This window comes from Melopsittacus undulatus, chromosome 5, assembly GCF_012275295.1.
Source record: "Melopsittacus undulatus isolate bMelUnd1 chromosome 5, bMelUnd1.mat.Z, whole genome shotgun sequence".
NCBI lineage: Eukaryota > Metazoa > Chordata > Aves > Psittaciformes > Psittaculidae > Melopsittacus > Melopsittacus undulatus.
This window is the reverse complement of record NC_047531.1, coordinates 41,948,338-41,976,318: the sequence shown is the minus strand read 5'-3', so window position 1 is coordinate 41,976,318 and position 27,981 is coordinate 41,948,338. Positions and strand designations below refer to the sequence as shown.

General features: G+C 46.8%; 1 protein-coding gene across 1 annotated transcript; it reads left to right on the top strand.

Moving 5' to 3' along the window:
* Window positions 1-27,902, top strand: LOC101873081 (alpha-2-macroglobulin-like protein 1). Its single transcript, XM_031049940.2, has 36 exons — window positions 1-163; window positions 2,144-2,330; window positions 2,666-2,828; window positions 3,550-3,602; window positions 3,916-3,936; window positions 5,311-5,464; window positions 5,882-5,966; window positions 6,734-6,854; window positions 7,616-7,733; window positions 8,801-8,910; window positions 9,241-9,411; window positions 10,093-10,317; window positions 10,437-10,500; window positions 10,996-11,141; window positions 11,256-11,405; window positions 12,086-12,283; window positions 12,760-12,847; window positions 13,465-13,618; window positions 16,347-16,575; window positions 16,890-17,013; window positions 17,183-17,304; window positions 17,705-17,756; window positions 18,158-18,241; window positions 18,694-18,870; window positions 19,859-19,940; window positions 20,558-20,714; window positions 21,682-21,756; window positions 21,924-22,095; window positions 22,538-22,752; window positions 23,064-23,279; window positions 23,686-23,801; window positions 24,477-24,567; window positions 24,856-24,924; window positions 26,094-26,196; window positions 26,896-26,937; window positions 27,502-27,902. The coding sequence occupies exons 1-35, from the start codon at window positions 66-68 to the stop codon at window positions 26,934-26,936; spliced, it is 4,431 nt and encodes a 1,476-aa protein (XP_030905800.2). The 5' UTR covers window positions 1-65; the 3' UTR covers window position 26,937; window positions 27,502-27,902.
* The last annotated feature ends 79 nt before the right edge of the window (window positions 27,903-27,981 follow it).

Below are 27,981 nucleotides of genomic sequence, written 5' to 3'. Positions count from 1 at the left end.
CTCTGGATAAAGGAAGACAGCAGAAGCAGGGGTGAAAGAGGGACAGAGGAGAGGCTAAGCTTTCCATGGAGGGATCTGACCTGCAATCAGCTATGTGGAGCATCACTTTCCTGTGGGGCAGCATCCTTCTCCTGCCTAGCACAGCTGGAATGCCTGCAACACTGTAAGAACCTCAGCTGCTTCGCATATGCGCTCTTGTCTGTGGGGAATACTGGGTGAGGTGGTGGTGTGACAGGAACAGGGCAAAAGTCCTAAAACCAGGAGTGTTTTTCCACAGAGGTATAATATCTGATACTGCCAGGGTTTCACTTGGTTCTCACGTATCCTTCCCCCCACACTTCCTCTACTCCTTGGCTCTCCCTTTAGTGCTGTTGAGGTAGACCATGTACTTCTGCAAGGACTCAGGCAGAGCAACTCTGCCAGCTTTCTGCATGCGACCTGCCAACATCTCACATCTCCTACCATGCTCCAGATTATATTTCCTTTTGGGTTATGTTTTTTTTTCCTAGAGCCATAGGCCACCATTTAAATCATTAGGAGACAAAGCTGGGTGCCTTTACAAACAGGGCAAACATGAGCCCAAGGTATTTAGTAGGAATACTCTTCAAAAAGCAGTCTTTGTTCTGGCTTGGCTGGCTCCCTCTATGCCTTTACTCAGACCTCTGGCAAGGACAATTCCCAGTACTTCTTCTCCTCATATGCTCTATCAGGAATGCAGCTCCTGTTCCAGCAGGCACTGCTGTGATACACTGGCTTGTGAGCTTGCTCTTGCTTTTTGAAGGCCTTTGCTTTTGCAGCCATGGCATAAATGCAAGCAGAAAGATGGCTGTGCTCAAACAGCAGATGTTACGGTGGGAAATATGTCACTGAGCTGTAGCTGGGTTCCCTCCTGCCATGTCTAGTTTTAAAACCCTTTTCCAGCAGGCATATAGCCTCTTCCTCTAGGACATGCCCATAGGCTGACACAGGTTCCACTCAAATGGTGCTTTACTGCTACCTGTACCCCACTGTTACCTTCAGCATGAATCTTTGCTTAATGGAAATACTGCTTGCTTCAAAAGGCTGTCTACTGTCCTTCCTTGTGTACCAGTGTCTTTTGTAGCTTTATGAGAAAGTAATCCAGCCTGCCTCTCAGGGTCCTTGAATGACAGCCTCTGAGGTGCTGTCTCATACTCTTATAGCTCGAAAGTCAAGGGCAAGATATGAATTCTCAAAGGGGTATAAGAAAATGTTCCAGATTAAAGGGTCATTAGGAGTTAGGGAGGTATGGGAGGTTCAAGCTATGAGTCTTTAGTGCTCATCCCATCCTTTGGCCCAGTGACAGGGGCGAAATGCTGTGAATTAGCTTAAGTAGGAAAATCAAAATGGCATCTGTTATCAGAACCCCTCATACTAGCAGCAGATGAGCTGCTCAAGGCAGCTTGACAGCACTCAAGTGTGAAAGCACTGAAGGTTCCTGGCCAGCAGGACCCTGCCTCCCTCTTGCCAGGGTGCTGATCTCTAGCTAAGAACTGCCAGAGGGCACATCCCTGCCTCCTCCTGTTCTGACCTTTCCAGGCCCTGTCCTCCTGCCCAAACAATATGAACAGCGCCTTGGTGTTATATCCATGGACACAGCTGAAGAGTAGCTGTAGGTGTGAGATTTGCCAGAAGAGAGCAAGGAGGACAGGAGTCTGAAGAAAAGGTGCTCAGGAGACTCTGTCTGGGACACAAAGCAGGAACACTGGCTCCCACATGCATGGCAGTGGGTCTGACCCCAGGTAGTAGCTGATGGAATGGAAAGCAAACTGATGGTGATACGTAGTGTTAGCTGAAGTCTCAGGAAGCCTGTAATGTGGACAAGCTCTGCTGATGATCCCTTGGGTGATGTGGTAAGGCCTCTTCCCCTGATTTTGACATTCAGTTTTGGAAGCAGTGACTTTATCTTTTTACATATGCAATGGAGCCTGCAATGCAGACTCTGTTAATGGCTGAAGTACCTATGGGGAGAAGAGCAGTGTGATCTTTTTCCACTGGTATCATGATAGTAGAACAAAGAGACCAAAAGTCTTATTAGGAGTACACAGATCCTACTGTCAATCCTGTCCTCCTAGAAAATCAGTTTCATTTAATGTTTGTTTTTTTTCTTCTTTTTTTTTAATAGAAATTATGCTGTGGCTGTACCATCTCAACTCTACTACCCCTTCTCAGAGACAGTGTGCCTCCAGCTCAGCAGAAAACAAGCAGTCCCCATCCATGTGACAGTAACCTTGCAAAGCAAAGCTGGGAATGAGTCTCTGATCACTCAGTCCATCTCTCAGCTCACCTTCTTTCACTGCACAAGCTTCCAGGTGAGGAAGATATTTTCAAGGGTTGTCATTAGGGTGAATAGTGCATGAGTTCTTCTCTTGTCGGGCAGGAAGGCAAAGAATTATGTCTTCCCATGGGGACATCTTAATTGGGCACTGAATCTTCTGCTTCAGCCTGTATAGGTCTGCCAGTGTCCTTGCTCTGTAGCCCCACTGAAGCATCACTCTTCTAGAAAACATTCTGAAAAGTACTGTGAGGTCCTTCAGGGCAAGAAGAGCTGGAGCAATATAGAAGCAGTATCATAATCATTATTGTAAGACCCTGGGGATTCACAAATGGGATCCACCCTGAATGATGCTTACAACTCCACCTGCAGGTCCCTCCTCCTGTTGGAAATCCTGATGAAGTGGCTTTTATTGTTATCACAGTCCTGGAAGACAGCTCAGAGTTTCAGAAGAAACAGAAAGTCCTAATCAAGCACACATACAAGAGGACATTTATCCAGACAGACAAGCCTGTATACAAACCTGGACAGATTGGTATGGACAGAATGCCACATCTTGTGAGAGAAAGGGCAGTCCCTAGGCCACAAAACATGGGATAGCCTCTAGTGCTTGCAGGGGGCCCTGCTCTGCAAGGGAGATGGGTCACAGGCATCATCTTCCTTCTAGGCTTTGAGGGATTTGGGAATACCTCTCTCCTACGTCAGCATGGGGCATGTTTTCTCCAGTACTAGCCCTACTCTCACAGCATGCCAGTATGACCCAGGCTTGTGTGTCTTGGCTAACATGTAAGAAAGGTTCAAGGCAACAATGTGTTATATTCGTGATTGCTCCAGTCAAAGCCTGTCAGTGCCCTAAATCCCTCTTTTTCCCCCAGACTTCCTCAGACAAGGATCATGGTTCTGCAGGCCCCATCACTGCCCTATAGCACAGCTCAAATTACTGCATGCTTCTCCACCCTTTCCACTGGCCTGACCTTCACTGCAGGCAAAACTGAGTGCCCACTGCAGATCCATTGTCCAGTAAAATGCTGTTTCTCACCAGCACAGCCAGCCCACACTGCCTCTCCTACCACGGTTCTTTTCCTAGCAGGCTGCCAGCTCAGAGCAAGGCTTTGAGCGTAGGCCCAGGAGTGGAGGTCTCCAGCTGCTGCCCATACCCTCTCAGTGAAGCACATGGCATGTCTTTCTTAGCCATCCATTCTTATTAACAAACCTGATTTCATTTCAGCCAGTCCTGTTTTTCTTTTGCTCTATAGTCAAATTGCGAATTGTAACCTTGGATCAGAACTTCATTTCCAGCAATGAAACGGTAAGCCAAGAAGGGAGAAACCTTAATAAGTCTGAAAATGCTATAGCTTGCCTCCATGACTTGTGGAACAGCGCTTGTCCCAGCTAGGTGATCCATCTGTGGACATCTAGTCTCAGTGTTGCTTTTGTTGCTTACAAATAGCATTGGGCACCATCTGAAACGCAGGATTTGCTCATGATGATGGGTAATGAACAGTCCCTGGGAATTAGGGAAGGCTCATGGATGGTTCGGGGATAAAAGATGCCAGCGACGTGGGTGATAACTCACTTAACCTGAAAGCAACCCACCAGTAACTGTTGTTTCCTCCCCACAGCACCGCCTGGTGGAACTGAAGGTAAAGCACCTACTTTATCGAAAGTGATGAACTCTTGTTACCTTGGTGAAGATGCAGGTTTGGAGATGATGGTGGGGAAATATGGTTGCAGAAAGCCAGTTACTTCAGAATGAATGGGAGCAGTCCTCAATTTCTTACCCTTCCTTCCTTTAGTATCCACACAGGTTTGGCAGTGCAGTGTCACAATACTGATCACACAGGGGTCCCTGCAGTCAATGATGGGTGCCAGTGAGAACCAGTCTTCTAGAATGGTCACAGAATATTTATTCCCTTCAGCCCATGAACTGAAGATTTTCTTAAATCCTGAAGTTTATTTAAGGAGACTTTTATATTTAACATGCAGAATATAAAAGTTTGGGCAGTTAGTGTCGTGGCTACACAGCTAGGGAAACCTCCTAAGCACCTTCCAGGATAATGTTATTAAAATCTGTTACGTTAGTTTCAATATTACACATAAAATATGAGCCACAGTCACCCAAGCTGAAGAAAGATACCTGAAAGTGGTGGGGAATCTGGAACCCCTCTGTAACCCCTGCAGAGAGCTCACAGTTCCAACTACTACACAATTTCAACTGGCAGTAGCTAATGCACATTTACATGCCACACTCACCAAGAAATCAACACATGGCTTCTGAGGCACCTATGCAATGCTTTATGCCAGTTTATACAAATGTAGTGCTCTGATACAGCTTCACCTTTTCAAACTTGTCTCATATGTTTATAAAGCACCCATCACCTCACTGCTAAGTCCTTCCTGGCTGGGTGGTGTGACCACAGAAAGAGTTCTGCATCTTGCCCTCCCAAGAACCATCAGTAAGGAGGACACTGTCTATCACGAACTGATGATGATAGTCAACAAAACCTCCAAATGCACTTGCATCCCAGGTCTTTAGAGCCTCCTTTCTATAATGGCCTCATGGTCCCCTGCTTGAAGTCCTCGACTCATTTCCCCAGACTTTCCTGGGATTCAAGGCGTCACACTCCCCAGTAATCATTCCCAAGTAGCTCACCCCTTAAACAACATGTGTGTTCAGGATTGACCCTCTCCACAGTAACCTGGGGGCTATACTAGCTCAGATCACCACAGGTGGCTCTAAGAGGGACCACCTCTATCTCTTAGTGGAACGGTCAGGCAATAAACCACAGTTTTGCAGCAGCCAGTGAGACGGTGGTGCCACCAGAGAGCAGTAATATGATAGACTGATTGTCAGTGAGACAAGGAAAAAAGCCCTATCCTCTGAGCTTGGATTTGCCTGAGCACCGTGGCTGTGGCATAGACCTGGGCTGTCAGGACAAGAGGATATGTGCTCAGACCATGCTGTGACACTTCTTTTTGCACTGGGAAATAACTACTCTCTACTACTGCCTATGCAGGACCCCAAGTGGAACCGAATTGCACAGTGGCTGAATGTTACACCTGTGGGAGGCATTGTGGATCTGTCCTTCCCTCTGGCTGCAGAAGCACAGGTTGGAGAGTACACCATCAAAATGCCTGACTGCACACATACCTTCAGGGTAGAAGAGTATGGTAAGGATCTGAGAGAGCAGCAGAGAAAGATGTATTGCTTCCAGCTCTCTTCTCTCACACAGAGTTGAATGGGCCATGCAGCTGTGAACAGCTGTGCTATGGTTGTGTTACCACCTGAGAAGTCCAACTGCCTGCCAGTAGTATAATCACTGACTTTCACTTATACCCACTGGCTTTCTCCTCTCCCATGTCCTGAGAACGGACTGAGGCACCATCCTATAGCTGTGCTCTGGGAAGGAGACTAAGGCTGCCTATTCCCATCACACTCTCCTGGCTGGTCTGCTGGTGCACTGCTACCAGGCCCTATGCTGGTAATCAAGAAATGAGAGACTTATTTTCTGTGAAGAACAGAACAGGATTAGAACAAATGAGCTCTCTCTGTTTTCAGTGAATTATATTTCTCTTGCTTTCATGCAGTGCTGCCCAAGTTCAGTGTCTCCATCCAGATGCCTCAGGTGGTCACCGTCTTGGAGGAAAACTTCCGTCTCCACGTCTGTGGCATGTGAGCTGGCTTATTGTGGCAGAAGATGCATTCTTACTGGTTTGGAAACTGCACAGCTATCAATAACCAAGCTCAAAGTGATATCTACCAGCCCTAACCCCACACCAAAGTCTGGTACCCTGACATCCTTTGCTAAGGAATTCTCCTTGGCTCTCACCTTTCTCTATGCCTCTCTCTACTTCTTTATCTGTGAGTTTGAAAGTGTGGCAGTGGCTCCCTTCGGTTTGGCATGTTCTCTACAGTACATTACCTCTGCTGCACTGATTAGTGCCAGTGTGGAAGGAACAATGACTCAGCTTGTGGCCAGCACTATGTCCCCTAGCACTGCCTGATGGGTCTAATGTTGATTTGGAGAGAACTCACCCACCAGTGCCTTCTATCTCAATCTGATAAAGTCTTTAATACTTTACTGTGAGGATGGTAAGGCACAGGACCAGGCTGTCCAAGGAAGCTGTTAATGCCCCATTCCTGGCAGTGTTCAAGGCCAGGTTGAATGGGGTCAACCTGGTCTAGTGGAAGGTGTTCTTGCCTGTGGCAGGGGGGTTGGAACTGGATGAGCTTGAAGGTCCCTTTCAGTCCAAACCGTTCTATGATTTTATGCTTCTAAGTCATTTTAACTTCTTGGCATCTGTTGAGCTCATGAACCATGAAAATACTGGAGGCTGCTGGGTTGCATAGCTGCAAACCACAGGCTAAAGCTGAGGTTATTCACCCATGAACCAGTGTTTCTGTATGTGAGTGTAAGTCTTCTCTGCTATGTTTTCCAGGTACACATATGGGAAACCAGTCCAGGGCAGTGTGAAGGCTGTGGTGTGCCGTAAACTTATCCACTATAATCGGAAATCTTCCAAAGCCAAGCGCAGTATCTGTAAGGATTACATTGGTGAGGTGAGCACATGGGACATCCACTCATGTTGCAAAAGTGGGTAAAAAGAAGGAAGAATACTAAATGAAGGATTGAGACAGACATCAGTTATTGAAGCAGCACACTCTTTGCTTGGGGATGAATGACTGATATGTCCAGTGTAGCAATCTTAGTGATTTCTCTGACTGCTCTCAAATGAGAAAGCAGCTGTAGACAAGAAAACTATTGTAAATGACTACAAAACAGGTATTGCAACAGGGTAATAAAAAATAAAAGCACTGTCCACATCAATTTACTTCCACTGGATGCTTTTTAGCACCCCTTTTTAATCTATATAAATGTCTATGTGCGGTTTCCCAGAAACAGCAGTTTGGAGACACAGAAATCACTTCTTCCATCTAAGCAACCAACTGCAGTTCAGCACAGACTTTACTCGTTCATCTCCAGGGTTGAATTAATGTATCTAGATTTGTTTATATATATTTAAGTAACCCAGGCCACACCTTAAAGCTAAATCCTGCCTTGGTGGAAATCATGTCAGTGAGAAATCACAACTCATGTTTGCTACTGGCACACGAATGAGCATGTGAAAGATGAGATGTGTGAAACAGCAATCTCCTATTAGTGACTATTCCACAGAAAATAAGTGTACTTAATACCAGCGTGGGTGTTGTTCCTTTAACTTAAATGTCACGTACTTTAGATTTCTGGTCCTTGGATTTGATCTGCACTGCAGAAGGGATAAGTGCATGATTGTTTAACAGATAGGATTTCACTTCCCCAGACAAATGAGGATGGCTGCTTTGCCACCAACGTGAATATTAAGATTTACCACCAGAAGCGCGATGACAGTTACGATTTCAACCTGGAAGTTGTGGCTTTTCTGAAAGAAAGTGGAACAGGTAACAAAACCAGATTCTACACGTTATGGAAAATATTTTAGTTTACACTCTTACAACATGTTTGTCTTTGGGTTTTCGTCTCTAAGACTTCTTATGGATCCTTGCTCTTCCCATCAAACCACTGGAGCTTTTTGCACCGGCTGTCATGGGGGCAAGTGTTCAGAGGGTTGTGTCTTCCCTGGAGCACCATGGCAGCATGGATATTCTCATGTACAGTACCACCCAAGTCTGACTCACACAGGACATGTCAGTTCTCCCAGTTGCAGCGTGGATTTTACTAGTATGCTTGCTTCTCCACAAGCTGCCGTGGCCAGGACAGCTCTGACAGTCACCTTGGTTTGGCAGAGATGGACAAGAGCTGCTTTTTCTCCTCGCATAGAAATGTGCACAGAAGTGGGAAAGACCAGGTTGTTTTGTTCTTAACCCATACTTTAGGGAGGCCCATTGGAATTAGGAGATCCTCAGAGCAACCAGTGATAGCCAAAAGGCCCTGACTTCGTACTGTTAATAGCTCCTCATCAGATTTATCTCCACATCCCAGACAGGGAGATGAAGCTACTTGTACAGAACTCCTGTTAAATATCCCATCCTGTAAGGTTTTCTTTCTTATGGACTTTCACAAACCCTTCCTTACAAAGAAATGTTTTGCAGCCCCTTGCTGAAAGCAGTGGCACACATTTACTTAGCAAGCAACAGCAGCGACTTCAGATGAGCATCACATAGCAATACAGCAGACTATAAACTAACGTGGTAAAGGCAAGGAAAAATGTTGCCTTCTAGTGACACTGCTGTGAGAATAAGAGGAGAATGGGAGTTGACAACTATTAGTGGGACCATATTAAAGTCAGAAAGAGCATTTGAGAACTCTCTGGCAGAGAACTCCTGGTAGACTACTGTCTTTCTAGCAGGTCAGAATGTAGGAGACACTACTGCTGAGTGTGCGTGTGCGTTAAATGACTCCCAAAGTTATATGGAGAAACTACAATCCGTTACCTCAGTCCATCAAATCTTGCTGCTTTTGCTCAGATTCATGATACTCACCTGCCTGCACCTCTTGTCTTTCCTAGGGGTGGAGTTCAACACCACTGAATACTGCAAGATCACTTTTGATGTCACAACTCTACGATTCTTGGGGACAAGTTACTACTATCAGCAGGGAGCTTCATACTATGGAAATGTAAGTGAACAGGGCAGAAACATGGAAAGCCCAGTACCTGGGCCCAAGTGGACAGCAGTCACACAAGTACTGAGGGGACCCCTTGCTCTGAGCTGCCTAAAGTTGCTAGCACAGTCCTCTGTCCCAGTCTCTCCTTCGACACCCAAAGGTGTGACCACAGGATAGGCACATGCTTTTCCCATATGAGATTGATGCTGCATTAAATGGGGAAGGTTTGGAGGGTTCACCCTAAGAGTCCCTTTGCAGAGAGGGGAACTGGGGCTTCTACTGGGAGGCAGATTTTCAGTCTTGAGATCTCCAGTTCTGTGACAGTTCTCTTTATTGTTACAGCTAGAACTCAAAAGTGCCAATGGGACACACCTGAAGAACAAGGAAGTGATTCTTACAGTGTCCTATGGTAGCAGGAAGCAGACCAAGACCTATTTCACAGATGATACTGGGATGGCCTCTTTCGTCTTAGAGACAACAGCATGGGACAACAGCAGTAAAGTTCTGCTACAGGTTAAGCCAAGTGATTGCATTGGATTTGGCTAGCACTAAGCAATGTATCCCTCATATCTATATAATTGTCTCAGCATAGCCAGAGAGACAGAGGCATGGAGTAGGGAAATAACAGATCTAGGGCAAGAGGAATAGCCCATAGCAGAGCCAGCATTCTGGCCTCTAGTACCACACTGAGCAGTCAGAAGACATCATGAGAGGTGGGGCAGGGAATAGAGGTTCCAAGAAGCTGTGACTGAGGTCCACCTACATTGGACCTCTGTCTGAGGGTGGAAGGGGCTTTGTGGGGCTTCTAATGTCCATCCTATCTAAACTTCAAGATCAAGGCACTTCAGGGGAAGCCCTGTCTCTATTTGAATGTATGGAGTATCTTAGATGGTGGTTCTTGACCTTGCTGGAAGCCCAGGGTGGCTACACTGGTAGCAGCAGCACTGCAGTTCAGGCTGCAAGCCCTAGTAGTTTGTAGCTCCCATACTCCTGTTTAGGCACTAGTTATCCCAGAGCATGAGGGAATGGGCAGTGTAAAACACCTCAGAATGTTGCTGACTGAGCTTGGCTTAGGTTGATATAGACAACTTACCCTAGGAGAGTTCAGAGCCCACTTTCCATTCACTTTTCGTTTTGGCATAGGGAAAGCTATAAGAAATCTTCAGACACCGAGCCATCTTTTCTGTGCCACAGGCAAAGACCCAGATGGAGGACTTAAGCAGCCGGAATGTGAAGGTGTCTTATGGCACTGCATCCCTCACCCTGAGGGCCTTCTACTCTTCCAGCCAAAGCTCTGTGAGGATCCAGCCAGTGCAGGCAATGCTGCCCTGTGGGGATGTGCAACAGGTCCCTGTGAGCTATCACATCCTAGCCTCCGAGTTGGGGAATGGGGCTGACAGAGTAGACTTCTACCACCTGGTGAGTGCAGGGCAGCGCTAGCAACCAGTAAGGGTCTCTGTCAGCACAGAGCCCTTTGCTGGCCAAGAGACATGGAGCAGAGACACTATTAACCCTTTGCTCTGTTCATTGCCCTTTAGGTTTTGGCCAGAGGATCCCTTGTGCATCATGGCCAAACCACAGTACTTCTTGATCCACCACTAGGTAAGAGCATCTGAATACTGGGAATGGATTAAGGAAACAGGATAGAAATAGACTAAACACAGCAGAAAAGCCCTTCCAGCCTAAATGGAGAAGGAGAGAAAAGAGACCAACAGGAAACAACAGATTTGGCACAAAAGATCAAGAGGATCAGATTTGATCAGATGATGACATTTTTAGAGTTTATCTGCCAAACAGGAATTATCAGACACCTCCAAGAAAACTTACAGAATCTTTTTGCTGGACTCAGGTGGAAAGTAATTACTCTTTCAAGTGCACAATGTTACCAAGATCCTTCAAGTCTTAAGGTCACTGCTACAGAATGGGACTAATCTACATCCTGGTCTATCTGTGGCCTCCACAGAAGCAAGGCGGAGTAATTTTTGTCCAAGTAACTGTATAGAAATATTCTAGAAGTAAAGCATGTTGCTGCTGTAATCTGTGGAGACAGCTTCTTTGCCTCTTCCTATACTTTTTCTATTTCTTCTCTTCCTTCAGGTCAGTACAGTGGGGCTTTCAATGTCACTCTGCCCATTGACCTCATTTCACCCATGGCTACCCTCTTTGTTTACACTGCCTTCACTGAGGGACAAGTGGCAGCCGACACCTTTAGTCTGAAGGTCTCCAAGTGTTTCAGGAACCATGTAAGGGGTGCACAAAACATAAGACTGGAGGGTAGCTAATGAATGGCAAAAGATGTCCAGCAGAATCCAGTAGCCATGGTCTCCTCAATGAATTCACTCCCTCTTCTGTTTCAGGTGAAGCTTGGCTTCTCAGACTCTGTGGCTATCCCAGGATCGACTGTCCGTCTCCATTTGCAGGCTGCACCAGGCTCCCTTTGTAGCATCCGTGCTGTAGACCAGAGCATCCTTCTCCTGAGGCCGGAGGCTGAGCTATCCAGGGATAGAGTGAGTGACTTGAGTGCTGATCCTTGCTAATACTGGAGAGATGCTAATGGTTGCAGTCACTGGTTAATAAGGCACAGTGGATATACCAACAGGTACCTGAATGGGGAAAGGACATGGCTTAATTGAAACAATGAAGGCCCACATCAAACAATAGTAAAGATTTCCAGCCTCTACAAAGGGATATAATAGAATAACACCCTGTCACGCCCAAGTACAGCCCAAAGCCATGTCCTTGTTAAACTTAGAGCGCCTTGCCACAGCGGCAACCAGATGGCAAGAATCTTCCATTTCCTTCACCAGTTCGTTACAGGATCCTTGAATTGCATGTTGACACTGTCTTCGTGGATTCAGGATGTGCCTTCAGTCAGACAAGAAGCTATCTAATGGTAGCTTGCAGAGAATCTACCCTCACTGTGTTCATGGAGCTCACAGGTACAATCTATGAGCTAGAAGCAGCTACAGCTATGCAGCCATACCCCAGAGGTGCTCATGGTCATCTCTGGTGCTGTGCATCTGAAACTTGTGGAGGCTCTCCATGAAGCTCAGAAACCTTTGGGGCTGGGCTTTTGTGGCAGACTGGATCCAAGCTCTGCCTCTGCGGTAACAGAAAATCTCTGGACAGAAATTAAAACCTTCCCACCCCATGCACTGACCTGTACTGTTTTCATCCTCTTTTACAGGTGTACTATATGTTCAGCCATTCTCAGGACCACCCCACCTCTCTCACAGACTCTTACAGTGACTACTGTACTGTCCACAAGAGCCCAGGAACAATCGGGTCCCCTCAGACCACCCCTCCACCGGGAACAATGTCACCATTAATGTACAACAGATACTCTTATGCAGTGTCCCAGCCAGATATTTATGAACTTCTGAAGGTAAATCTAATTTCCATAACACCTGATATATCAGAGCTGAGCCCTTTTGGATCCTAGTGCTGGTAGCTTCACAGATTGCCTTTCCTGTAAACGCTGGCAAGTTCAGGTTCTGAATTTGCCAAGCTTCTGAACTAAGAGATTTCCATGCTCCCAGCTTGATTAATTCCTCTTGTTTAGGCTGATCCTTAGAACTCCTTTATCCCAAGCTCAAGACCCTCAGACTGTCTAGGGGTTGGAAGGAGAGGGGAATGTCATCCCGAGTCAGAGGAAATTGGAGGTTGGAAAAGAAAAGCACCTGACAGAAAAGTGCAATATGGGGGTTCTGCATTCTCTCCCTGTATAAATTTGCATGCCAGGCTCAGGTGCAAAAATGCAGGGAGGCTGATAGGCTGGGAGGTGGGGGCAGAGACAGACCCTCAGATACACAACCCCCTCCACTGAAATCTATCTTCTCTTCTTCCCCCTCTTTCCTCCAGAATTCAGGTCTAACATTTTTAACCAGCCTTAAAATCAAGTCTCCAATCGAGTGCCGCACTCAGACCACTTTCTACTACGACTACATGTGTACATCTCGATTTATCCTGTTTCTTTGGAAATCACGGGTAACATACAGGCTGCACAAGGGCAGCTGAACATGCAGTGTGCTGAGGAACTGGGGATGGTTTCCAGAGATGAGTGGGAGATTGCACAGGAGATATAATGGGAAAGGTCCTGATGTGTGTATGTCCAGTGCACTGGAGGGGCAGAGGGTTGTCTGCATAAGAAGAACCTGCTTGGAAGCTTCTGCTGGCAGGGAGGCAGATATGTTCAATGAGGGAAATGAGGCAGCTGTCTAAGGAAGAAACATCTGTAAGACTAGGAAAGGTCTTGCTAGAAACCAGAGAATGAGCCAAGGTTGGCACTGGGCCTTTCTTCAGGGGCTGACAGCAAAAGTGCGAGTAGGTAGAGTTCCTCATGGGGGAGCACACATACTGGAATCCACATGGTCTCCTGGGTTATCTCGTGGAAGACAGTAGTAAAGAAGGTTGAGGGCACCTTGGAGAGGACAAGGGGGACTGGAGTGGGAGTGGGAGGGATGGAGATCTGAGCTTTTCCCAGCCGAGTTCTACCCTGATTTCACAGTTGCTCTCCCTTTGAATGAATGCTTGTGTTCCCAATAGCTTATGTTGTGTTCCCAATAGCTTATGGAGAACTGCCAGACTTGGACTACTTCAACACAGATATTGATGCTGCAGTTGAACGTGCAGAGTCAGAGCATGTTGAGCTGTGTAGCAAGGCAGGGCCAGTACGTACCTGGTTTCCAGAGACATTCATCTGGACTCTGGTTCCCGTCAAGTGAGTAATTATGGGCTACATCACATGGATCCAGACCTACCAGCCATACCAGAGAGGGAATGGGCAGGAGCAGAGCCAGGACACTGTTGCCTTCTGTGCCCACAAAGAAAAGTGAGGTGTGGAGAAGTGGATAAGGACAATGGCTCAGTTCCTGGCTCTGCTTGAGATATTTCAAATGATCCCAGGGTTAAAATCGCAGACTCTTGTAAGATGTAAGAAGCCTCCAAAAGTCTGTAATGCATCCTGAACAAGGCAGGTCCATTAGAACAGGTGTTAGCCAAGCTCTCTGTATCTCCAAGGGTGGAGGTTCCACAGACTATCTGGACACCTGTTCTGGTGTTTGACCATCTTCATGGTAACTTTTTTTCCTTATCTAAAGTCAGAATCTTCCATGTTCCAATGTGTGTCTGCTACCTTTCATCCTATAAATACGCACCTCAGAAGAGACTGGTTCCTTTGTCTCTACATCTTCCCAATAGGCAGTTTTAGAAAGCTGAAAGATCTCTCTCTCCCTAGCCTTTCCCTCCTAAATTTGAAAACCCCAGTTCTTTCATCCATTCCTTGTACATCACATGTCCCAGCCCTCTGACCATCTTGGTAGTCCTGTACAGTATGTCAGTTCCTTTTTTATACTGGAAGGCAAAAATGGGACGCAGTACTCCAGATGTGGTCCCATTTGTGGCAGTGGACAAATACAGGGGGAAAGTAACTTTTCTCAGTCCAGTGGTTGCAGCCTTCTTAACACAGTCCACAAGTATATGGCCTTCATTGCTGTAAGGGCTCATGAGATGTCTCATGTTCAACTTGTTATCCACTGGAACCCCCACGTCTTTTTCTGCAAGTTTGTTTGCCTTGCAGAAGTCACTGTCTAGCCTGTACTTTTGCATTATATTATTCCACTCCAGGTGCAGAATTTATCCACTTTCAAGACCATTTTTCCAGTTTGTCAAGGTTCCTCTTGCTTACAACCTTTTCCTGCAGCATATAGAATCATAGAATCATAGAATGGTTTGGGTTGGAAAGGACCTTAAGATCATCTGGTTCCAATCCCCCTGCCATGGGCAGGGCTGCCTAACACTAAACTATGTCACCCAAGGTTCTGTCCAACCTGGCCTTGAGCACTGCCAGGGATGGAGCATTCACAGCTTCCTTGGGCAACCCATTCCAGTGCCTCACCACCCTTACAGTAAAAAACTTCTTCCTTATATCCAGTCTAAACTTCCCCTTTTAAAATTTTAACCCATTACCCCTTGTCTTATCACTACAGTCCTTAATGAAGAGTCCCTCCCCACCATCCTTATAGGCCCCCTTCAGATACTGAAGATACCAGATATCAGGAACCCCTCCCCAGCAAGGTATAGTCTGCTAATACATAGAAAGCTTAGTCTGATAATTTTGCTGAGGATGACCTCTTTCCCATTACCTAAGTCATTAATTATGTCATTAAGCAGTATTCAGTTGCTGAAGATTGACCCAGGAAATGACAGTCTTGCTCAGAACGTAGGAGGAGGAAAACTCCTCTCTTCAAACCCAGGCTCATGGAGCTCGTCCAGCCTTCTATGGTCTGCCATCTAAGAGAAGGACACTCTTAGAAAATCTACGACCTGAAGACTTTGCTGTCACCTTTCTAGCTCGCTAGGCCTGGCAGTTAAACCTCAGGTGTAAAGGGTGGGGCCAGTTCTGCACAAGCTGCCCTCACCTAAAACATCCCCTGCGCAGGCTGGAAGGGCTTGGCTCTCACTTGTCGGTATGGACGGGTGAGGGTCGAATTGGCAGGTGACAAGGTGCATGGGAAGCTGCAGATCCAACCTTGTGTGCAGGCGGACCAGCGCATGGGGAGCTCAAGATTACTCAGGAGATGACAGTCCTGGTTAGACATTCCCTGATTGCCTGAGCATCCTTTTCCAACCAGATTTGCATACCCCACTCACCCTTGGTCATTGTGCTTGAAGTAAGCGTGGTTAAAGCTCTTCCCAAAATCTTCGCTCGTGAAGTCAAGCCATCAAGCAGTATTGGCCCAAGTATCAGTCCCTGAAGGACGCCACAGGTAAACAGACACCAGCTGGACTTTGTGTCACCAACAACCACCCTTTGTCCACAGTGGCTGAGTGAATTTTCTGCTTACCTTATCATCCACTTGGCCAGTCCACACTAATGTGTCTACAGGGATACTAAGGGAGACTGTGTCAAAGACCTTGCAAAAGTCAAGTTACATAGCATCCATTGTTCTCCCCTTATTCACATATCTCAACTTTCTTAATTCTCCCATGTGCCAATGTTCTGCATCTGTAAAATAGGATCTCATTTGGCTGGATTTTGGCCATTTCAGGGCAGGGATTGTCTTCTGTTTTGTGTATGCAGATCTGTAAGTGACACCTGTAATGGTGACTGCTGTGCTGTGGTTGGGAGCTTGGCTGGTAGTGTGGTAGGAGTGTGATATGGCAGTTCCTAGCACAGGATGGGTGTATAACATGGACCCCTGGGAGGCCTGTTTGCCCACTCTAAACAAGAGCTGGAGATGCAACACTGCGATTTTGGTTTGTGTTTGCCTCTCAGTCCTTCCTTACCCACCTATTTGCTATCCTTCCCACACCTCTGTCCTACTTCCTAGGAGTCCCTACACCTTCACAAGCACTTCCAGTTCATAGTCATAGTCCTTCTGTGTTTGTCTTCCCAAGAGAAATTTTACGGGGATGGGACAACCCCTTCCAATCTGTTTTCTCCGCAGTGACTCAGGGGCTGCTGAGCTGGCTGTCACAGTACCTGACAGTATCACAGACTGGAAAGCCATGACCTTCTGCACCTCAGGGAGCCATGGGTTTGGAATCTCAGAAACCACCAGCCTGAGGAGCTTCAAGCCCTTCTTCGTGGAGCCTACTTTGCCCTACTCTGTCTTTCGGGGAGAGTCATTTCCCCTGAAAGTCAAAGTCTTCAGCTACCTGAAGCAGTGCGTGGTGGTGAGTGGATGGTTTTGGGGCTGGGGGATGTGTGGTAACAGTAACTTCACTGATAGAGACAAGGGGCTGCATCCTCAGGCATTCATCAAAACCACCAAGAAAACCCTTCATAAAGCTCCATGCAGAGCCATCTCTGTCCAGCTTATCCTTTTCCATAAGCTCAGTCCTACAGTCCGTGGGCTGTTGGTGTCACACAGATAATGCAACAGGGCAAACATCACACTCACTCTGGGCTTCTGGGCTTGACTGATATTTGGATCAGGAGCTGAGAGGAAAAGCTTTGTAACCTGAATTCCCTTTTGCTTCACCTCTAGCTCCAGCTTAGCCTAAAGGAGTCCATGGATTTTGAATTTGTGCATGCAAACGTCAAGTTCACGATTTGTCTGTGTCCTGACTCAGCAAAAACATTTTTCTGGGATGTAAAGGCTACAAAATTAGGTAAGGGGACAAGGGGGTGGGAGGTCCTGGCAGAGCTGCTTGAGGAAAACAGAGCTGAGCTGCGAATGAGAGTGATCTTTATATGAAGCATGGGTGATCAGCCTCAGGCTAAGCAAGCTGAATGTAGGCATGGATGTGCCAACTGGCCTTTTGATGTTTTGTTCTGCAGGGAAGGTGAATTTCACTGTCACTGCTGAGGTGATGGAGCAGGAAGATGTTTGCACTGAGAGCGTAGCTGTTGTGCCAGAGTCCGGAGGGAAGGACACATTGGTTAAACACCTGCTGGTGAAGGTCAGAGCATGATCCCTGGTGAGGTCAGAAATGGGTCAGGATCAAAATGGCCCAGTGAGTGGCTGTGGGAAGGAAGAGTCAGCTTGGCAGGTAGTCACATTTCTCAGAGAGGCTGGTCAAGGAGTGATTCTAAGGGTAGTTTGGTGTGGTTCATGAGCTGAGCACCTCACTTAATGGGACAGAGACATCAGAACTGCTTGCTAGCAGGGCAATGGGGCAAAGGTCAGGTAGCAGCTTAGAACTGCTTCTCAATTAAACCCCGCTGACAGAATGTGTATCCCTGCTATCTGTGTGAAGCCCTTTGCATGGAAAAGGGGCATGCAAGAAGCTGGGGTGCTGTGCAGTTGGTGTCTCGTTTTACTGCTCTCCCTTCTGAGCTGACCAGCCTGTTCCCCACCAGGCAGAGGGGCTGCTGGAGGAAAAGACTCACACCTCACTCCTGTGCCCTAAAGGTAGGTGCAGGTACCCCAGAGACCCGGACTGCCTTACCACTGGGGCTGTACATGTGCACAGAGCGAGAAAACTGATCACAGTGTGGTGTCTGAACAACTCTAGGACTATCTCGAAGTGCATGGGGAGGGGAAAGTCAGGTTTGGAGGTTTGGAGCTTTTATGGGGAAGCAAAGACATTCAGCTCTAGCCAGTACTGCAAGCTTCTGGCAGCACCAAGCCACTGCCTAACCACATCATAGTCATCCATCAGTGGGTGGCCTGATCTCTGTGTCATCCTCTCTTTTGCATTTCACCAGCTGACTAGGGGATCCCAGCCTTGTTTCCACCATCTCCTGGGGATGCCTACAGGTCTGCTGTCTCCTTGCTGCCTGTTGTTGTTCTGATACTTTTGCCATTTGTAGGATCTTCAGCTTCAGAGACAATCACTCTCACTATGCCAGAGAACATGGTCCTTGGATCAGAGAGAGCCCACATCACTTTCTTAGGTGAGATTTTGGGGGGTCTTGGTAAGATTTTTCCCTGCAGTAGCCTTTTGTTTTGGTGCCACCATGTTTGCTTTAACAAATAGTAACAAGAGCAACTGCATACAGTGAGGTGTGATACTGGACTCTTATGTCTTCCATAGAAGTATCCCATCTCTCTCATACAAGTGACACTGGGCCAGATAGTTCTATATGTAACATAAATTATATTATAACATGTAGATGTTAACATATATTATAATATATGGGTTATATTATAACATAAAATATCAGCCAGCCAAGGGAAAGATACCATATCACTGTTCCTACAGGGCATTCTTCTTTAGGCATTAAAGTCACCTTAGTGTGAGCAGAGGTGAGCTGAGACCAGTCTTAGGTTATCTGGAGGATCAGTGAGACCAGAAAATTTTTACATATGTATGTAACGCTTCCAAAGCTGTGGTCCTACCCTACAGGTGATATTCTGGGGACAGCACTGGACAACATAGATGAGCTCCTCCAGATGTCCAGTGGCTGTGGTGAGCAGAATATGGTTCATTTTGCCCCCAATGTTTTTATCACACGATACCTTGAAGAAACAGGACAACTGACTCCAGAAATCAAACAGAAGGCAATTAGCTATCTGGAAAGTGGTAAGTGGATTTCTGCTCATGCTGCATAAATAAGCTGGTAATATCCACTACAGTAGGCTGTGTAGGGGCATCTCAGCAGAGGCTTGATGCTAAAAAAGGTTTTGTGCAAACCTGTCACTTGCCTGACATGATGGGAATTACAACAGTGTAAATGAGGCTACTGTGTCTCAGCTGAGCAAGGGGTACAGAGCACTCATAGAATCATAGAATGATTAGGGTTGGAAAGGACCTTAACATCACCCAGTTCCAACCGCTTGCCATAAGCAGGGACACCACACACTAGACCATGTCACCCAAATCTCTGTCCAGCCTGGCCTAGAATGCTACCAGGGATGAGACATTCACCACTTCTTTGGACAGCCTCTTCCAGTGCTTCAGCACCCTCACAGTAAAGAACTGCTTCCTTATATATAACCTGAACTTCCCCTGTTTAAATTTGAACCCATCACTACAGTCCCTCCCCAGCATCCCTGTAGCCCCCTTCAGATACTGGAAGGCTGCTATGAGGTCTCCATGCATCTTCTCCAGGATGAACAGCCCCAGCTTTCTCAGCCTGTCTTCATACAGGAGGTGCTCCAGTCCCCTGATCATCCTCGTGGCCTCCTCTGGACTTGTTCCAACAGTTCCATGTCCTTTTTATGTTGAGGACACCAGAACTGCACACAATACTCCAAGTGAGGTCTCACGAGAGCAGAGTAGAGGGGCAGGATCACCTCCTTTGACCTGCTGGTCACGCTCCTTTTGATGCAGCCCAGGATACGGTTGGCTTCTGGGCTGCGAGTGCACACTGCTGGCTCATGTTCAATCGACCAACACCCCCAAATCCTTCTCCACAGGGCTGCTCTGGATCACTCCTCTGAAAGCCCTTTGCTGGATTTCTCAGAGACAATGCTCTTTATAATGACCAGCAGGATTGGCAGGGCAGGTTGTCACCTTGAGAACATGATAGACACAGAGCATTTTCACTACCCCCAGCCTTTTCCCACAGGATATCAGCGGCAACTCCTGTACAAGCATGCAGATGGCTCATACAGTGCCTTTGGGGAAGGAAGTGAGCCAGGGAACACATGGTAAGCAGAAATATCCAGACACAGCTGAGGAACAACATCTTGACCTGGTCAGGATCCAGCTGATTTGGATTTTGGTCTGGGGAAACTGAGGGAGTCTGAAGGTGGGGAGTCTGGAACAAAAACTGCTCCTGAGACTTTTTGGAAGATAACCATGCTGATGAACTGCCTGGAGGTATTCCCATTTGACTGTGTGTGCTTGGGCACCTCAACTGAGACTGACTTGGAAAACTTGGCTGCAAAGACACCTTCTTTCCATGTTTTCCAGACTGTTTTGTGCCCAAGCAGGATTCTAAAGGGGCTGACTGAGCTCACTAAGTATCAGCCTTCCAGGCTTTAAATCACACAAGTTCACCCTGTTTGAATTGGCAGTATTCTGGGGGAAGCACTGAACTGCTAGTGATTTTTTTGTCTCTTGCTTTAAATGGATCTAAGCCCAAGCTTCAACAGCATCTACCTTATGTGCACTGCTTCCAGTTATCCATCTGCACAGTGGCTCTAGCCTGCTAGTATTTCTCCAGGAATAGCATAGTGGAAGACACAAAGACTCCTGTCTCCTAGTGGAGATGGGCATCAGTGACTGGTTCAGCTTGATTTTCTTCTCTCTCCCTTTGCTCTAGGCTTACTGCCCTTGTCCTCAAGACCTTCAGCCAAGCCCAGGACTTCATCCACATAGATGAGCAGAATATAAAAGATGCTGCCAATTCCCTGATTAAAAGTCAGACTCCATCTGGCTGCTTCAAGAGTGTGGGGAAGCTTTTCAACAATGGTCTGATGGTATGACATGTTCTGATTGTTCATTAGATACCTCAGAGTTTCTTCCCTTTCTGGCCCAACTTGGGTACCAAGAACAAATGAATGCTACTGCAACAAGGAGGCTCTGATGTGCCCAAGGTCACCCTTATGTGACAGAGATGTGCTTAGTCATGGTGGCACCTTTTCAGGCTATGAAGGATGGAGGTTTGCATTTGATGATACATGTGTGGGAGCTGATGTCCCTAGGACCCCTGTCCTAGCCGCATCTCAAAAGCTAATACATGCCTCAGAGTTTTCAAGCCCTGTATTATTCCCTTGGTAAACTGGTTTAGCTTCCGTTTCCATTATTGAGCTGCCATTTCTTCCTTCAGTCTGAGTTCCTTCTTGTACAGAGAGAGTCAGAAATGAACTGATGGCAGTCACTCATGTGAGACTCATCTTGCCAGAGGTGTGCCCCATGAACTCAGAAGCACAGTGTAGTGCATACACAGACACACTCAGAGAATCACTATAGTTGTGGAGCCACCAGCAGTTCAGTGAACAGAGCCTCAGGTAATTAATCCTCTTGAGTGAAGAGAGCAGGACCTTTCACTTTTGCTTGTGAAAGATACCTTTCCTTTTGCTCCTCCATATCCCTGTCACTGTCCTGGCCCCCATGTAAGGTGCCACCTTGCACATAGTTGTGGGAACATCACTTTCCCTTGGCACTGAAGTCTGCTATTAAATATCTTTTGCAGGGGAGAGGAAAGGGGGATGTGTTCAGCAGAGGGTGGGAATCATCTGCCCAGAGGAGCTTGGGTACTGTGACTGAGAAGGGCTTTGGTAAGCAGGCCCTACAAGAGTAGAAATCAGCCCTGGCACTTCCTTACCAGGAGGAATAGGACCAACACCACTGACTGCACTGGCTCTTGCTTGGGGGCAGAAGACACTGTAAAACTACTCCCTTCTCACAGCAGCCTTCCTCTTTTCTGTTTTGTCATGGCTGCAGGGTGCAGTGGAGGAAGGACTGGGGCTGAGCTCTGCAATCATCACAGCTCTCATACACTCTGGGATGCCACGCTCTGTGAGTATCAGCAGCAGAGATGGGCTGCTCTGCCTCTGACACGTGGGTATGCTACCAGTTTTCTCCCCATGTATCCTGTCCTTGTTTCCATGCTCCTCTGCACATGCCAATACTGCATTCCCTCATACATACTGCCAGCAACCAGTGTGCTTTCAATTGTATTCTAGGACCCAGTTGTATGGAAAGCTCTGAAATGTATAAAGGACCTCGTCAATGTTGATACTGACAGTTCCAACCTCTATAGCCTGGCACTAGCTGCAAATGCCTTTGCAGTAGCAGGTGATAAAGCCCTCAGGCAGAAAATCCTCAAAAGATTGGATAAGGCCGCCATAACATCAGGTATCAAAGACTGTGGGGCAGTTGAAAGGGCCATTGGCATAATTGTGTGGAGATCCCAGGGCTGAACAACCAAGGGAACAGAGAGCAGGAGGGGGGACCCTGGCAGAGCTCTATAGGGAGCCCAAGGCTTGGATAGCCTCTGTTTGCCAAGCTGTCACGGGCTATCTCCACACTGTGAGACAGACTTTCTTTATAGATGATCTCACAGTCCTGGTCTCCCAGTCATCTAAACAGGGGAGCTTCATGGATGTTATAGAGCTTCTTCCCAGACTGCAGACCTATGTTTTTACTGGGAAAAGCAGGGTGTGTGGGTCAAATGGGGCGATACGCAGACATATCTTGTCCCAGTGTTCACACAGTGCATAGGCACAAAGGCTGAGTAGGACTCCAAGATCATTAGATACAGCAACACACTCCATAAGTGCTCCCACTCCACTTTTAGATGACCAAATATTCTGGAGTCAACAGCCCAAACGGGAAGAAGGCTCTCTCTATTGGTATCAGGCTCCATCTGTTGATGTGGAATTGACGTCTAGTATCCTCATGGCTCACCTTTCAAAGTCAAGTTTGTCTTCCGAGGAAATCAAAAAGGCATCCCAGATTGTGTCTTGGCTCACCAAGCAGCAAAACCCTTATGGAGGCTTTGCTTCAACCCAGGTAATCCCCTTAAGCCATCATCATCAGAGAACCTGTGACAGCAGGCTATGGTTTGAGAGCTATGGGCTCTAGCACAGCCCATAGAAAAAAAAATAAAACCAAAGAAAGAAATAAAGAAAAAAGATACATGGATTTACAGCTCCTGAGAGTTGGGAAAAGGTGAATATTTGTATTCCTTTGAGCTAATCCCATACTAAAAGCCCAAGGGGAAAGCTCAATCCTTATTGTGTTGTAGCTGCAGTATAAGGGAGTGAAAGGCATGAAAACAAAGCAGGGATCTTATTTTGCTCAATGTGTGTCTCTTTCCTCAGGACACGGTGGTTGCTCTGGAAGCCCTAGCCCTGTATGCAACCAAGACCTTCAGCAAGGATGGCCCTGATCTTCAGGTTTCTCTCTCCTCTGCGGGTTTCAATAAGAACATTCAAGTAGACAACACCAATCGCCTCCTGCTGCAGACAGTGGAGCTGCCAGCCATTCCCCAAGACTACACTGTGGATGTGCAGGGCCATGGATGCCTCTTCCTGCAGGTAAGCCCAGCCAAGGAGAAAAGGTCTGAGAAAAGGCTTTGAAAGCCAGGGGCTTGTTGCCATCTTGCCACTTAGCCAACACTGAAACAGACTGCTGCAGTGACTTGCAGAAATCTGGACTTCAAGGCTCATAAGAGTAGCTGGATCCAAGGGAAAGGAGCAGCAATTTCAAAAATGAAATCTGGATCATCTCCACCCAGTCAGAGCTGCATCCTTCCTCCAGGAAGTCGAGTGAGCACCACCAGGGCCAGTGCACACGCAGAACCTCCACTTCCACCACATCACATCACTCTCTTACACCAACGAAAGACAGCAAACAGCAGCCAAACACTAGACAAAGATATTCTGCAACAAAAAAACCCCACCCTGTTGCTCTCTGCCAACTAGCTTCTTTCTGTCCTTGCAGGCCGTTCTGCGGTACCACATCCCTCCAATGAGGCGCGATGTCACCTTTGCTGTGTCTGTGCAGACAGAGTGCACAGCACCCAACATCACCCAGTTCCCTGTCACCATTCATGCTCGGTAGGAGATACTCAGTTGACCCTTGCCTTCCCTGTGCTAAGAGGCTTTTGGCACCACATCAGTCTCTTGGTGGCCAGGATTCCCCTTCACTCATGAGGTCCAAGTGCTAAGATTTCCCTGTTTATTTAACCATGCTTTCCTCAGCTGGGTGAAAGGTACAAGGCCCTAGAGGGATGGCTCAGGCTACCGTCCTATCTCATGACCATGCCAGTCACCACAAGTTCTCCCAAGGTCTATGGGTCTCACCACTTTTCAGAATTACGTCTCAAAACACTAGTGATGTGAAAGCTCTGTGGGACTGGCTGCTTAATTAAGTCTTCCCTCCTCTTCTCCTGGTTGACTGTCACATTATTCTCTGCTGCACCTTTGCTTTGTCCCTGACTTGGGACAAAATTGCCAAGAGAGCAGGTGGAGGATGTGGTATTCCCTGATATGCCTAGAGAAGGTAATTCCAGAAGCCTTCCAAGGGATTTATTGTCCTTGGCTCAGCGTAACTAAAAGAGAAATCAGAGGAAGCACAAAGATTTATTACAGTACAGACACAGGTATGCTTAGCAAGAGAAACACTGGAAGGAAAGCCAGGTTCTTCCACCTGAGTACCAAAACTGGGCAGAGTATCTGAATATCATGGCTCAGAGAGTAACTTTAGTGCTGTCCCCTGGGTTCCTGCTGCAGCTACACAGGGAACCGTGTGTCCACCAACATGGTCTTGATCCAAGTGGAGCTGCTGTCAGGATACAGCCCCATGGCAGGTTCGCTGGAAGAGGTGAGACCGCAAGTTTGTGTCCAGCTGGGATGGGAATAGTGATGGATGTCCATCATGAAGGACTGCATGCAGAACTGTGATCATTCCTGTGGGTGGGAAAACACAGTTGTCTTCTTCCCAAGAAATCTTTACACTCAAAATCTCTTCCAAGCTATACTTTGCCTTCCTCTACCACAAGGGCTCCTTTGGCCATGTGAACATTTCGCCCATGCTTTCACAAATATCTCTGAATGTTTCTGCTTTCTGTTAGAGTCTTTCTGACATTTCCCCTCTCCCCCCTATTTTCAGCTAAAGAAAATGCCTTTAGTGAAGAAAGTTGAAAGCAAAGCTGACCAAGTCATTCTCTACCTGGAGGAAGTAAGTGGAATTCAGGCTAACATCATCATTAAAAGGATTAAAGACTGGTAGACACCTTTTAGCTTACTCTTATATCTGGGTTCCGTTAGTATTTTTAAGATTTCAGAGCTGTTCCTACATGCCAGCCACATTTGCTGACATGGAGAAGTGTGTTTTGTCAGCCTGCAGTAGTTCAGCTATAGAGCCTGTATACATGACCACTTGAATGAAATGAGACTATCTCTGACGTTAAGACTATAGCTGTTGGTACTGTTCAGACACTGTTGAAAGTCCATATACAGTGTCTGATCAGGACTGGAGGAGTAGTAGTAAGATCCATATAGCAAATTCAAGCAAGCCTGAATTTTTAGAAAGCCCTTAAGGACTCTGAATGTAGTAGAGAGCATCCAAGATTGCTCATAGAGTTTGCCAAGATCATTCAAAATTAAAACAGATGGTTGTGTGAACAGCAGTGCTCGCTCCAGAGTCCCACTAATCCGCAGATTAACAACCATTCCAGCCTTTCTCTAGGTACAGCACCAGAAACAAGACCTGGCACGAATTTTAAAACTTCAGAATCTCCAAGAACACTTCCACATTTCTGTGATTCTTCATCCCCAATTGTCAACAAGCTGAGCTAAGCTAGCCTCATAGTAAGCAGGTTATTGCCATGTGGATGCATTAGAGATGCTGCTTTTGTTATAACAGCACAGAGCAGAATGGCAGCACAGAGGAAGATTTCAGTTCAGGCTGCCAGGTAGCACAAAGTGGAACTGAATCAACAGCAGGATATGTAACTACTACCATCCAGCAGCTGTTCATCCACACCTTGCATTTGTCTGGTTAATGATGAAGGTTGTGGGAGACTGGAGAATGAGAGCTGATGTAATGGGACTGTGTATAAGAAAGTAGCCTGTCAGGCAAGATGTGTGAAGGAGCTCAGAGCAGAGCTCAGTGTGGGGAATGTGGGGTATGTGGGACTAGTTGGTAACTCATTTAGATACCTAATGCACACTGAGTCTGTGAGTTTGATGTCCCTCACAAGCTGAGTGATCAAAAATGGGAGATGACCACAACATGTGAAGTAAAAGGTGTTTCTAAGGTGGACTGGAAAGCAGAAGGAGCAGGTAGAAGGGATTGTCTTGCAGGACTTTGGTTCTGGCAGTAATCCTCGCATCTCTTGGTCTTAGCTGACTAGGCAGCCTCACACCTACACTTTGATGATGCAGCAGGACGTGCAAGTGAAAGATCGTAAGCCAGCTAGTATCAAGGTCTACGATTACTACATGCCAGGTAAGTTCTGACGCTGTACCGCAGAAACCACCCAAATGTACCACTGGAAAGAAACTTTCTGAAGTTGTCAAGTCTCAGACAGTTACATCCCTGACATCGATTTTATCTAACTGCCACTTCGAAGCTCTCTAGTGATGGACTTGAAACCTCTTGGGTTTCAAAATGGTAAATCCTTCTTTCTCTGGTCCCAGAACCTGCAAAGTTGAAGTTAGCACGCAGATCCACTTAAGGTCTAACTCTCCCACAAGAGGGGAGAAAGAAGCTCAGACACATGCTTTTGTATGCTCATTCTGTGGGAGGCAGCAAAGGCAGAGGGACCATAGTGAGAGGATGGCTTAGAAGAGTGAGGGCCCCCTTAGAAAAATGACACTGAAAATAATTTGTCCTCTGTTTTCTGGGGTCGCTAGTGGGAGGAATACTAGGGATTCCTATTGCTTCAGAAAGCAAGGAATCCATCACTGTAATGGAACTTTGTTTGGGACTTAAAAAAGTTCACAAGCACTGTGACTTGGGTGAATCCAGAACAACAGCACACAGAGTCTTTGACATAAACCAGTGGTTTTATGTGTCACAGTAGAAGATAGTTATGGCCTGTTAGCTTAGGGAACATCTTCCCTAGAAAACAGAGGCACAATGCTGAGTTGCTTTAGTGGGTTTTCAGCAAATGTATCTGACCAGCACTTTTTTCTCCTCTTCCAGAAGAAACTACAGTGATGAGCTACAGTGCTCCATGTGAGTGAGGTGAGGGACCAACACCTCTTTTGTCATCACAGGCATGGCCCTGAAGGGTATGGAGAGGGGGGGAGATGCAGGCAAGGACCCTTGGTCAAGAAACTCACCAGACTGCATGTTCAGGGTAGAAAGTGATTAGCAATGCTAAGTTAGGGTGAGTTCCTCTATTCCAGTGGTTAAATTGAGGGAAAGGGAGAACTGAAGTGGAAGGTTTGACATTGGAGGTGTATTACAGAAAACAAGGGCTGCCTATCCTGAGTCCTACACCAGTCCTGGCCTTTTGCATCGAATATGCATTCCTCAAGTCAACAGAATTCCTTTTCCTGGCACTTTACCTGCAGCTCCAGAGCTCTCCAGCCCTATCCGTGCACAGACCACATTCACTTTTACTGAAAGAACTGAGTCCTTTTCAGTGTCAAGCCCTTCATAGCCTCAACCTGGCTTCTGATCCATGCTAGGGAATGGATGCCTCTCCCTCTTCTTTCCAGGCTGGGCAAAGGCAAAGCTTGAACTTGACCAGTGCCTATTCCTGTTCTAAACTTTACTTACACCTGTGTGCTTCTTTGCCCACAGCCAATGAGATGGAGAAATACACCTACTTCACAAATCACCTATGGAGGTACACAGCCCTGCCCTAGGATGCCTGCCACAAGCCCCACACTCTTAGTGGAGATTCTGTCATAGGCTTTGTGTGGGTAGAGTCAGAGCAAGACCTGTCCTCAACAGCCTGGCAGTTCCATTTGGTCAGGAAATGCAACCCCCCCATGAGTTCCAGCAGTTATTAATACTTCAGGAACACACTTTTTTTTGTCCTTTGTCATCTTCACAGGAACAGGAACCCACCTATCCTCTTGCAGTCTCTGTTCATCAGTCATTTATCAGCGCTGGCAACAGCCACTACATAGAGATGAGAAACAAAGAGAATGCTTGCAATTTCCTGCTTAATGGCTAGTTTCTGAAAGGCTAAGACTGTACCCGGCATCTTATTAAAAGTCAGGAGACTAGAACTGCCTGATTGAGTGATTATTCAAGTTTACTGTTTTTCTCCTGAAG

Coding starts and splice junctions, on each gene's coding strand:
- LOC101873081 (XM_031049940.2), top strand. CDS start 66: ATGGAGGGATCTGACCTGCAATCAGCTATGTGGAGCATCACTTTCCTG. Junction 2,331..2,665: donor TTCACTGCACAAGCTTCCAG/GTGAGGAAGATA, acceptor CTCCACCTGCAG/GTCCCTCCTCCTGTTGGAAA. Junction 7,734..8,800: donor TCTGAAAGAAAGTGGAACAG/GTAACAAAACCA, acceptor TGTCTTTCCTAG/GGGTGGAGTTCAACACCACT.